General features: G+C 35.3%; 1 protein-coding gene across 1 annotated transcript in view; it reads left to right on the top strand.

The window, feature by feature from the left end:
- Nucleotides 1-12,629, top strand: part of DCC (DCC netrin 1 receptor) — a 770,973-nt gene that overhangs the window by 635,441 nt on the left and 122,903 nt on the right. The window contains exons 17-18 of the mRNA XM_063076686.1: nucleotides 3,355-3,450; nucleotides 8,793-9,025. Of these exons, the coding sequence (XP_062932756.1) occupies nucleotides 3,355-3,450; nucleotides 8,793-9,025 (329 nt within the window). The remainder of the gene's footprint in view (nucleotides 1-3,354; nucleotides 3,451-8,792; nucleotides 9,026-12,629) is intronic.

Here is a 12,629-nt window from a genome sequence, read left to right on the forward strand (position 1 = left end):
ATTTTCTATTTCTATGAAGAGTATCATTGATATTTTGATGGGGATTGTGTTGAATCTGTAGGTCTCTTTGGGTAGTATGGACATTTTCACAACATTAATTCTGCCAATCCATGAACATGGAATGTCTTTTCATCTTTTAGTGTCCTTTTAAATTTCTTTCGATAGTGTTTTGTAGTTCTCATTGTAGAGATCTTCCACCTCTTTGGTTCAGTTTATTCTTAAGTACTTTATTATTTTGGTATCTGTTATAAATGGGCTTTCTTTCTTGATTTCTTTTTCTGTTTGTTCAGTGTTGGTGTGTAAAGACACTACTGATTTTTCTGTATTGATTTTATATCCTGCAACTGTATTGAATTTGTTTATGAGCTCTAGGAGTTTTTTTAGTATAGGTTATGGGTTTTTCTATACATAGGAACATGTCTTCTGTGAACAGTGTTAATTTGACTTCATCTTTTCCAATTTGGATGCCCTTTGTTTCTTTCTCTTGCCTGATTGCTCTGGCTCATACTTCCAATTCTGTGCTGAATAAGAGTGGTAAGAGTGGGCGTCCTTGTCTTGTTCCTGTTTTTAAAGGAAAAGCTTTCAGTCTTTCCCCACTCAGATGATGTTGGTGGTGAATTTGCAGTATATGGCTTTTATTGTGTTGAGATACTTTTCTTCTATACCTAGTTTGTTGAGAATCTTTATCATGAAGGGATGCTGAATTTTGTCAAATCCTTTTCTGCATCTATTGTCTTTGGCCTGTGGGAGCCTCTTCAAATTGACTCCTGAATCCATTTGTCATGATCCTTTGTTTGCTTCCTTTCTATCTAGTAGGTCAAGATTTTTCAGGCTGAGTTGGCATGTTTCCTACTTCAGACTAGGAATCACCCAGTTCTGCAAGAAGCTCTTGTTTCTTTTAGTGGAAAAAAATTTTTTTTTCAAACTGCAGTCCACATGCTAGAGATGCTTACTGTTTTTAAGTCAATGTTTTTAGACTCTTTCAGTGGACAGAGCTGGAAGAGAAATAAGATATCTTTTCCGTTCAAACTTACATTTCTAATTTAACGTTAGGAACATGAGACTTTATTTAACCTCTTCTGTATTACATCTGTATGTCCTTTCATCCACACCATGAGTCTGGTTCCTGAAGATCCAAGGAATGACAGAGCTAGAATTTCTTTTGTTTACTCATTTGCTTTATCCCATATTACATTAGTCTCAGAATAACACAATAAAAGTTTCACCATCCAAAATAACTGTTAAAACATTCATGCAATAAGACAGTACACATACAAGGGTAATTTTACCCAGACTAGGGGAAATAGGACAAACTTCTGTTTAAGTTTTCAAGCACATATATTATTTTTTAAAATCAAATGCAAGAAATAATCTCAATGTTAAAATTTATTTAAAACACACATGCACACACATAAAAATAATAATATTATTATTAAAACATTTGTTTTTGCATATACTGTCCTTTTACTCCCCTAATTTTGTGTTATGATTGTAGTATATGTATAATATTAAAACATGTAACCATTACAAAATAAAATCTCTCCCTTTTAACTCTCACTCATTTTTAAATCATTAAATTTATTATTCACCAGTTAGCCATTAGCTCAATGTCTCCTCTAGCTGTTTTGAATGTCTAAAGATCATTTTCTAGTAGTCTAGGTATCAGGGGAACAATATTCCCGGATTGCTTGCAAGTTGGTATCAGTTTGACTGTACCTTTTATACTTAAAGTTAACTTTTGTTGGCTATAAAATCCTTGAATTATATTTTCTTATCCTGAGTACCTAAAATTAACTACTCTAATTTTTTCTGGCACTTAATGTTGCTCTCAGAAAGGCTAATAATGAACTATTTCCCCCTTTATAAGTCATATACTAGGCTTATCCAGATGCCTAAAAGTTTTTTTTTAAGTTATGAAAAATTTCTTGAATTGCATTTTTCAGTATTTATTCTGTTTCCTTTCTTTGGTTCTCTTCTTCATGGACTCCCATTATCTGTATGTTAGATCTTCCTTCTCTAATATTTCTTGCTTTCTCCTGAATCCTTTCTTGTTCTTTCTTAATTTCTTTTAGTTTTGTTTCTGTTTTCTACTTGTTGGGCTTATTTGTTTGTCTAGTTACCCTATATTTCTATTTTTTTTATTTACATGTAATCCTTGTTAGAGTTATACCACCTCATTTCTGAGTTTTTCCAATTCTGATTTATGTAACTCTGTCATATCTGCACCATTTTCTTAATGTTGTTTAGTTCATTTTGAAATAGTAAATTGCAGGCAGTTTTGATCTATTTTTCTTATGTATTTTTGTTCTTTGATCCTTTTATGTGTGCATGTCTATAGGAAAAATATTCTTATTTTATTTTCTCTTATGGTAATTTTGTAAGGAATTTTACCTTGATAAATTTTTGTTGCTCACACTTATGTAATTTGTTCCCCTGAACTTCCAGAAGTTAAAATAGCTTTTCTAAATATGCAGCACTCCCTTTCCTGCTGCTGTTATTAGACCAGGGCTCAGCAAATAACAGGCCACATGTAGAATCTGGTCTAGGTCCCATTTTTGCAATGATCCCACTGAACTAAGAATGTTTTTTTACATTTTTGAAGAGTTGAAACAAACAAACAGAGATGAAAATGTGATAGGGACAATGGAATCTTCTAAGCTCAAATATTTATTATAACAGCCCTTTACAGAAAAGCTTGCCATTTCCTGATATAGACTAAAAACTATGGCGGCTTGCTTTCTGAGTTTTCATGTCTATTCCTTCCTCCTATTTCCATCTGGACTTTCTCTCCCCTTCATTTCTGTTGCTTTGGTCCTGCTCAAATTTTACTTCTATTTCCAGTAGCTTGTCCCCAGTGTGAGTCCTGTCCTGGAGCTAAGACTTTGCAGGTTTGTTTCGAATGTTGATACTGCTGTTCTCAAACTGGGCTGCTACATTTTTCAGCATTATCTCATAGTTATTTTAGGATTATCCTGTTTTTAGGCTTGGTGCTTCCCTTTGATTTTTCTTACACAGATGCAGACAAAACACAGGTTGTAAGGCTGTTAATTTTTCACCCACACCCACTTGCATTTTAGGAGTGAGGGCATACCTTATCACCTAGTTTTGTAGTAAATGTCTAAATGCCTTTGGTTTTCTATATAGTCATTCAGTCACTTTTCATATGGGGATCCAGGAAGATCAAAAACTACCATGACACCACTGCCACTTTCTTGTTAGAATCCACCTCACTCATTTTTAGAAGACAATTTATTTAACAGATTACAATAAATTTGTTTTCAAGAAAACATTTACTTTGAGTATTCCTATACACTAAACAAATCACCATGTTTGTATGTTTCTGTTTTTCTCCAGAGTCAAGTTCCCATTATGTAATCTCCCTAAAAGCTTTTAACAATGCAGGAGAAGGTGTGCCTCTTTATGAAAGTGCCACAACTAGATCTATAACAGGTAAGTTAAAATTGTTAATCTTCTTGTGACAAGGTAGTCAGTATTTGAGTCATGGTTAAAAAAAAAAAAAAAAAGCAAACTAAGACAAAATGCAAACAAAGAAAAAAGCCAAAAATGAACCTGTGGACTCATTTTCTGAGCCATATGTGTGCGTGTATGCATGTGTGTGCATACATGCACACGTATACACACAATTTCATGTCTTTGGTTCTCAAAATTAAATGGGAGGAATTCAGTCTATGGGAATAAAGTAGTACATGAACTTAGAGAATATAAATCTCTCATTCTCTCTCCTCCTAATAGCTTCAAATTTTTAATGCCCTGATACCACTCTTTATTCTCCTGAGCACCTTGTCTCAAATCAATGCCATTTAGGCAAAAGAGTCCCTGCACAAAGGCTACTAAATGCCCAATGGACACTTGCTACTCCACACAGGGCCCTTCAAGCCAAGATGATAAGTTTGAACTTGCCTCCTGGAGCTAGTTTGGACTAGGCTAAATCACACAGGTGGCTTCTTCCTGAGCTGAGCCTAGGTCATTCCAGGTGTCCTTTCTGCCTAGGGCCTCTGAACATTAAAAAAATTGGCTAATTCAAGGGCTGGGAATTCTTTCATGAGTTTGACTATAAAAGCAACACACGAGCAAAAGGGCTCAAGGAAATGAGAAAGGGATGAGTGAGAAGGGGAGATTCAAGCCATTTATGTAGGAGTCTGAGCTTACTACAAAATAGAACAAGTAACACCTCTCTGGGGCTATTCAAAGTCAACGGAAAGTCACTCGACCACCTCCTTCCCCTCACAGACTTATGTCTGAAACCTAAAAGTGAAACCCAAGAGTTTTATCTCTTTCATTAATTCTTTAAACCTGCCCCCTCCCAAAACCCACACCCCTCAGACATCATTTAACTGGTCAGCTATTTTCACCTTCATGAGAGTAAAGAATCTGAGATAGCAAGCACCAGATTTGATAGCAAGCACCAGAGAACATGCAAAGTTACTGGCATAAAAAGTCCAGATGAGTAGGATTGAACAGTTATAAAACAGTGGGATCCTGTGGCTCCTGCTACTGCCCAAATTTATGTAAACTTTGTTTAGTTTGTTTTCCATACCCAAAAGCTCCACTCATAGACGACATCAAGGATATAGCTCTTATACGAATTCACAGTTGTTATGTGATAGCTTCCAGAGCATGCCATGACTTTATTTTCAGCCAGATTTTCTTGTAAGGCAAAGTTATTTCATTCTCCTCAGAGTTATTTCAATCTCTGGCCATTGGTTTCAAGGTCTAACTAAGGTCTGCCTAAAGTGGAATGCAAAATTTGGGGCACATGTCAATACATTCGTTTACCTGTGGAGACAACATATATCTTTTACTGTGTTATCAAAGGGGCTCATGACTCCCCACAAAAGGTAAATAAGAAGCATTACCTTAGAGAATATTTATGATCCAATGCTATCTCCAAATATAGGGAGATGAGGCAAATTGAGGTCTAGGATGGAAACTAAGAGATAACATGATGGATGATTGTTTAGGATTTTTCACTCCCCCTATTCTCTTGCTCTGTCAGCTTCAAGATTCTTTGAGAGATAGCAGGCCACACTGGCCGTGTTTTCCATGGTTTTCATTTAATAAGCCATCTCCTGCCTGTGGTAAAATATGATGAGGAACAGCTCACTGACAAGGTGACCTTGAACTTGTGATCAGGCACACAAAATGATACTGAATGTTCTTATTCTCTTACCAAAACTAAAGCCCATAAGGAAGTACCACTGAGGTGACAAATAAAAATCAGTTTTTGAGTATAGTAGTAGTAAAAGTAGTAGAGTTCAAATAAACTGAAGGTAAGTTTCTCAGAAAGAACGATTTGAGGCATTACAACTTCTTTCTCCCAGCATTTGTTATCATTCTTTAATTCTCAGCATATGGCATTCCCAGAGTGGTTTCTAAAGTACCAGTGATCCATAAGACAATTTTTTTTCCCCTAATATGACTCTAATCCTAATGGATCTGAGAAATGAGATGACACCAAAGTTGGAAAGTGTGTGAGGAATTTTCTTATTGAAGAAAAAGCAAGAAAGGGTTGGAAAGGAATGCATGAAGCCAACCCTTTCAAAAAGAAAAGAATACACTTTTCCTTGAAGTGACAGAATCATTTTATTGTGTTTCCCCACATCATGGAGAATGAAGGACACATAAATGCAATCAAAGGTTAAGATTCTGGGAGAAACTCTATCAATAAATGTGTTGTTGTGCCATGTGGAAGACATTCTCTGTGTCTGAGCTTCGGCAAAGTATTCGCATGAACAGTCTGGAAAAAGGCCAGCATAAAATAAATACAAAATATATCAGAGGCAATAAAAGCATCAATCTAGAATAAGCATCAGGCTATGGAGCTTTCTACATGCATGTGCTCACAGATATTGGTGAACTCCAGAGTCTTGTCTCATACTGGGAATATCAGTATTAGAACTACCTGGCCAAGTGCATGAAACGTTTCATTTTTGCTGTAAAGCTTTTTATTTCTTGTTGTTGCAAGAGTGAGACATTTGGAGGCTGGACATTTCTTCCCTTCAAAGACGACAAATAAAAATAGGGGGATAATGAAGTGCGTGTTTGAATTTGTTTATATATAGCTGTTTTACCAATGTTTAAATGAAGTACAATTCAGATGTGAAATTGTGTTATTATTCTTGAAGTTCATCTTGGACTTTAGTATAATGACCTTAAATTCATGTGCTTGTACCAAAACATCTATTAGGAATTGAATAAGTGTATATTTTAGCAAAAGGTATGGGGCTACATTTGTTTTTTTTTAACTCTTGAATTTAACGACTGAAAACCAACAGCATATAAGGCAATATAAGACACCTAGGAGTAGGGAGTAGGAAGGGGGAAAAAAAAAACTAAAAAAGTGTTGTTTAGCAGCAAAAGAATGTTTTAAAATCAGTTATTCAAAGAGTTTCTGACCTGAGAGGAAAACACAATTAGCAATATATGTAATATGTATTAATAGCAGTGTTTGCTATCTGCTAGAAGGTTCTGCTTTGCTGGAAATGCTCTTTATCTATACTATTTAATATGGTAGGCACTAGGCTCTTGTGGCCATTGAACAGTTGAAATTGTCTACTGCAACACAAGAAGTGAACTTTTTAAAATTTTATTTAATTTTAATTAATTCAAATTTAAATAGTCCATATAACAAATGGCTATTGTATTAAACAACACAGGTCTAGAGGAATGGCAAGGAGAATGACAAGCCACACCTGAAAAGAATTATTTCCCAAAATAGGAACGAAAAACTTGGCCGGGGGTAGAAATTTTTGGATTATGTAAGTTCATAGATAAATACAAACAAATATTGTTGCTTGAAATGTGAAAGAAGCATTCTGGAACTAACTCCAAAAAACTCAACAGTAGTCATTAATAATATAGCACTATTCTCAAATCAGAAATAGCAGGATTGACTATTAGCATTTCCTGAAGTAGAATAACTATATTTCCAAAACTTACATATATGGTACCTATGAAAGACTAAAAAGTTAAGATGTTTACCAACAAAATGCAGTTAAGCAAAGAAACAATCAATAGGGCAACCCATTAATATCAATGGGTCAAAAAAGAAGTTTGTAAATTAGAATACTCTCCCCATGTGTATAAAATTCTTCTTGTAAAGCCAGCTAAAAATAGAAACAACGAATGCCAGGCAGCACCTGCTTTAATTTAGAAAAAACATCTTTTGCTGCTGCACAAACCTTGTGAATGATTGGGATCCTCATGGAGGCTGCAGTGTCTTCTCTTCCCCTGCATCATTTCATAAATCCATTTGGGTTTAAAGGAGCCCTTAATAATAAGAGACATCAAAGGAGATATGGAAAGCCTGGGCTCTGTCATTACATTTTAAACACACACTTCTTTTCCTATTTCTCTTTCTCTCTCTCTTTTCTTTCCTATTGTTCTGTATTTGGTTTTGGTTTCATATTTTGCTCCAAAGTCCACAGACCAGTACACTACTAAATAATTCATTGGAAAACAGAATGGCATTTGAAATGTAGTGGACAAATTAAGTAATCATCAAAACCATCCAGCAGCCACTCTGCCTTGAACTAAGCCATTTTAAAATATATATTCTGTATCTACGCTGCTGCAGACACTCTACATTTTAGGTGGTCTTGTCTCACCAAATCTCATCGTATGCCCAGCCTTAGAGCTGTGTTATCATATCTCACTTTTTTGTTAGTAAGAATACAAATTATATAATGGTAAAATGTAGTAAATGTCTTAACTATAAAATGAAATGCTCACATTTTGACTTTCACTATGGCCACTAAGTATGCTTCTCTGATTCTGATATCCCTAGCAAAAAAATGAGTACAAGAATTTTTTGGAGAATTTTGTAAAAACACACATCATTATGCAGATTCCCATTATGTTGTGGATCAGAGCATGTGTATACCTCAGGATAAATCTAATCAGTCTGTAGGTAATTAATTCTGTCTTTCCATCCAATAATATAAAGTCTTTTCACTGAATTTGAAATTTTAGAATAAGGAATGTAGAGTATAGGAAGGCCTGTCAAGACTAAAAACTTATTTAATTACTCTGTGAGAATGTGGGTAAAATTGACACTCCTACACTTTCTCTCAGGATTGCAATCTAAGAAAACTCATCAAACCAGGTATTATCTGAAACCTAATTATCAACTACATAATTGACCCATGTGACCATGTGTACCTGGTCACTCACTCTGGCATTGTGCAATCACAACTGTATACAGGTTATTGTGGATGTAAGGGTGCTTTGTTCTTTATTGCTTCTTTATTTTTTACCTAAACTATATTTAGGCAGATATAAGCTAAGCAATCATAAAAGCATTAAAGAAACCCAATTAAGTTAGATAAGAAGGAGAAGGAAGAAAAAATGTTTTCCTTTGCAGAAGGAAATAAACCAGAAACCCTTTTATATCTTGTTATTTTAAGTTATCTATACAGTAAAAAAATTGTTCAACTCTATAGTAGATTCTTTCAGAAACAATGTGCAACATTCCAAAAAAAAGTGAACTTTTAATATATATATAACCGAAGGGATGAGCAAATTGATAAGAATCACTCTAAGGAAGTGAGTATATTACGGGAAATATTTAGTTATTTTTGTAATATAGCAATACTGTTTCTAATGTGTTTTCCGATTGAATTAATTGCATTTTTTTTCTGTTCTCCTCATGTTCCCTTTCATCATTATTGCCATGCATTTAACTCATTGTGATGTGTTACCACTGATATTTATTTAACGCTTTTATTTGCTTATTTATCTGTTTGTTTCATTTGGCGGGTTTTGGAACCCAGATCCCACTGACCCAGTTGATTATTATCCTTTGCTTGATGATTTCCCCACCTCGGTCCCAGATCTCTCCACCCCCATGCTCCCACCAGTAGGTGTACAGGCCGTGGCTGTTACTCACGATGCCGTGAGGGTCAGCTGGGCAGACAACTCTGTCCCTAAGAACCAAAAAACGTCCGAGGTGAGACTTTACACTGTGCGGTGGAGGACGAGCTTTTCTGCGAGTGCGAAATACAAGGTGAAGTTCTAATCAATAGCATGAAATTTAAAATAAACTGTCATTTGTTTAATACGTTTGTTTTAAATGCTTCCTGGACTGTCATGACTCTTCGCTGCAGTGACTCTATATAGAAAAACAAAGCATTTCATAACTGAATATCTAAAATTAGCAAGGGAAAAATTGTGTCTTCAGAAACAATTCGAAAGCAAGGTAGAAAAACATTAAGAACTGCAAAATGTTATTTGAATTCCACCCGATGTTGGGTTTGTATAAATAATTCGATTCTGTTCAAGGACATGTCATTTTCCTGTGAAAATACTAGGGCTCCATGTTCATTTTCTGGATAGATTCAGATATTTTTCTTCTGATTTGGAATCTAGATTGATTCCAAAGGCAACCCTATAAATTTCATAGAGACCTAGCTTACAGAGAATATGACTGGGAATAGATAACTTGAAGATGTTTTTTATAACATCCTTAGAAAGCACTCTAAGCCATTAACATCTACTCCCTCATTTAGCCTTGAAAACACACTCATGTGGTAAAGAAAACCCACAGTCTGCACTCCCTTTAACTAATGTGGATTACACCAGCCTCTATGCTCGTGCTTACCACTGAGTCATCTCACGACCTCTCTAAGAGCTCCTTAGGGATATACTTGTATATTTGAGCACCGTCATTACCACTTTGAAATCTCTATCAACCAGCCTTAGCAACCCTAGCAAATACTTACGTACGGAGACAATTCTGTTAAATCCTAAACCTGCCACAATGTAGTGTAAGGGTACTTCGAGAAATTCATGGAAAAATAGAATTAAAAGATAATGTGAATCTTTCCAAGAACTTTTTGAAGTACCCTCATATATACAGACAATATACAAATGTAGACAGAAATGTGGAGATCAAGTGATTATCAAGCACCTGCTATATACCTAGAACTGTACCAGATCATAGAGACAGTTTATTTTGAAAGAAAACAGTTTAGTTGTTGTTACATAACATTACCTATAATTTTGGAATGAGTTATATACTCAGCTCCATAGATATGCTTGAAAGAAATCATAACTTATCCAAGTGAGATAACAGCTGGAAACACACTTAAGGTTTCACAGGACGATGACTGGGGATGAAGAAGGTGTCTTTGAAAATAAGAGTATAAATGCCACACAACAAGGGGGAGTCAAGTAGCTCAACCCTGACACTCCAGCTTTTCATCCTCCTTTTTATCTCTTCTATGTATCACTCTACTGGGGCAGCTGTCAGGGAGAATTTAGATCTCCTGATCCTCTATCTAATGTTCTTTCCACTGAAGTGCCATCCCTTTAATCCAGCCTCAAGCCAGTGGTGATTTTGGGGGATGAAAGTATCCTATGGGAATTTCTGACTCCAGCCCTGGAGTTATAGCAAAATTCCACCAATAATTTTGTAAGTCTGCCTCTTTTTTCCTGTAGCCATGCTAAATCTGCTTCTAGTGTCTTTCAACTTTAAAATGGCACAAAATTCACATTTCATCATAAATCAATTTTTAGTTGAAACCATTTGAAAACAGTTTTCTTTGGTATTGCTGCCCTGCTAGGTCAGGTATTTAGAAAAACTCTCCAGGCAAGTCTAAATAGTATCATTGATATAAGATATGTTGTAAGTACCCTATCCATCTCCTTACAGTATTAGATTTAGGACTCACAAAAGCTATAAATAAAGATAACATTATCACAATAGACAACCAATGAAGCATATGAGAGCATTAAACAAAATCTCTTTTTTATATATAGATTACCCAATTCTAAGTTTACTTTTAAAAGACTACTTTCTCTGTGTTAGAAATTTTATGCTCATAATCACCATACTTTGTAGACACAATTGTTTCACAGAATGGCCATGGCTACTCTACCAGAATGTGAAATGTTCTAAAGGACAATGATTGTTTTCTGCAGAATGGTTTGAGTTGCAGAAGTTCTTGAGGCAAATTATTTCAATTGAATAGTTAGCACAGCAGACATGAAAGTATTGAGTCTCACAAAGAATGCCTGTGAAGTGCAAAAAGATTTTAACTGTTCCTCTTCCCAGCATCTCCCTTGGCATAAGGCTTCCAATTTACTCAATTACGTATTAACATAACCATCCCCCTTCTCTCTCTCTCTCTCTCTCTCCAACCATACCTTGAGATGAGGAGAGTTAGAGGAAAGAGTTGGTTAACAAAACCAAACATCAAACATATCAAACATATCTAGTCTACTAGAAAGATGTACAATAAATTTAAATTTTACAAAGAATGGTAATAGATGCACTTTGTACTTTTCAAACCACTGTCATGTTTATTACTTCATATCACTTCCCACAACAGCTTTACAAGGTAGACAGGGCATACACAAGATAGGAAACACACACACACACACACACACACACACAGCACATATAGAGTAAAATGACCTGGGCTCAAGAGTTGGCTTTGCTGCTCTCTGTCATGTCATTTTACTTTTTCAGTCTCTTTTTTCTCATCTACATGATGGCGATATTCATAGCTACTCTAAAAGAAGTAGGATTCCTCACAGGTTAGTGTGTGTGTATGATCTTTATGAAGGCATAGGTAAATAGTATAACCTGACAAAAATTCCCCATTAAGCTAGGGCTGGGACTCATGTGGCCCAAAGGCATCATCCAGAAGTACCCTTCTATTTCACTTAGTCCCAAATTAAGTCATAATCCAGAGAGTCATATTTTGGTTGTCCAAAACTTTGTATTGACTTTCCTGATCAAATGGAGGGATTTTCTGTAACTTCTTTTCTACTAAATTGTTTAATCACATGATGTTTTACTTGAATTTCCTCTCAAAATACATTAATTGACTGTTGACTAATGCTTCAAGATTTAGCATGGGTGTTACAGAGAATACAAAGTTGTGAAAGCGTCAGTCTCATCCTTCAAGATGCTTACAATTCAGTAGGGAATTTAATCTGCCTACAGTATATAAAACATAAGAAAATGCATGAAATATTATAGCTAACACTTATTTACTGCTTACTCTGGGTGAAGCTCTGTGTTTTACTTTTTTATGCCACACTTTAAATAATGCTATGTGGTCAATGCTATGGTTATCCCCATTTTACAGATAAGGAAACTGAGGCCCAGAGAGGTACTACCTGGGCTTTCTTTGCTCACAAAAATAACTAAGCATGATTTTCCCAAGTATTTCTAGGTTTAATGATTTAAGATAAATAGCCTTCTGTAAGGTTCCAAGGAAAACTCAGTGAATTCATAGTATTTATAGAATGCAAATGTGCCATTCTAGGATACAAACAAAGACAATACTGTTCAGTGGCCTCCCAAATGCCATTGGTGTCTGTGCTCAAAAAGACGTTTTATCAAGATATGGTCCTTACCTTCTGCCTGAAATATTTCTCATTGCCCCATTTCTTCCTCCTATTTTTATTTTTAAGACTTGGAGGGGTTCATAATTGTGGAGGAGTAAAGGGGAAGTTATATATCAGTATGTCAGATATTAGCTGCCCACTTTGTGCTTTATTTGATGGGATTCCATTTTCCTGATTACACAGAATATTTTTCCATTCATTTAGAACACATATTTTTACAGCTATTTTTAAGAAGAGCTTTTGATAAATGT

The sequence above is a fragment of the Cynocephalus volans genome, chromosome 13, assembly GCF_027409185.1.
Source record: "Cynocephalus volans isolate mCynVol1 chromosome 13, mCynVol1.pri, whole genome shotgun sequence".
Lineage (NCBI taxonomy): Eukaryota > Metazoa > Chordata > Mammalia > Dermoptera > Cynocephalidae > Cynocephalus > Cynocephalus volans.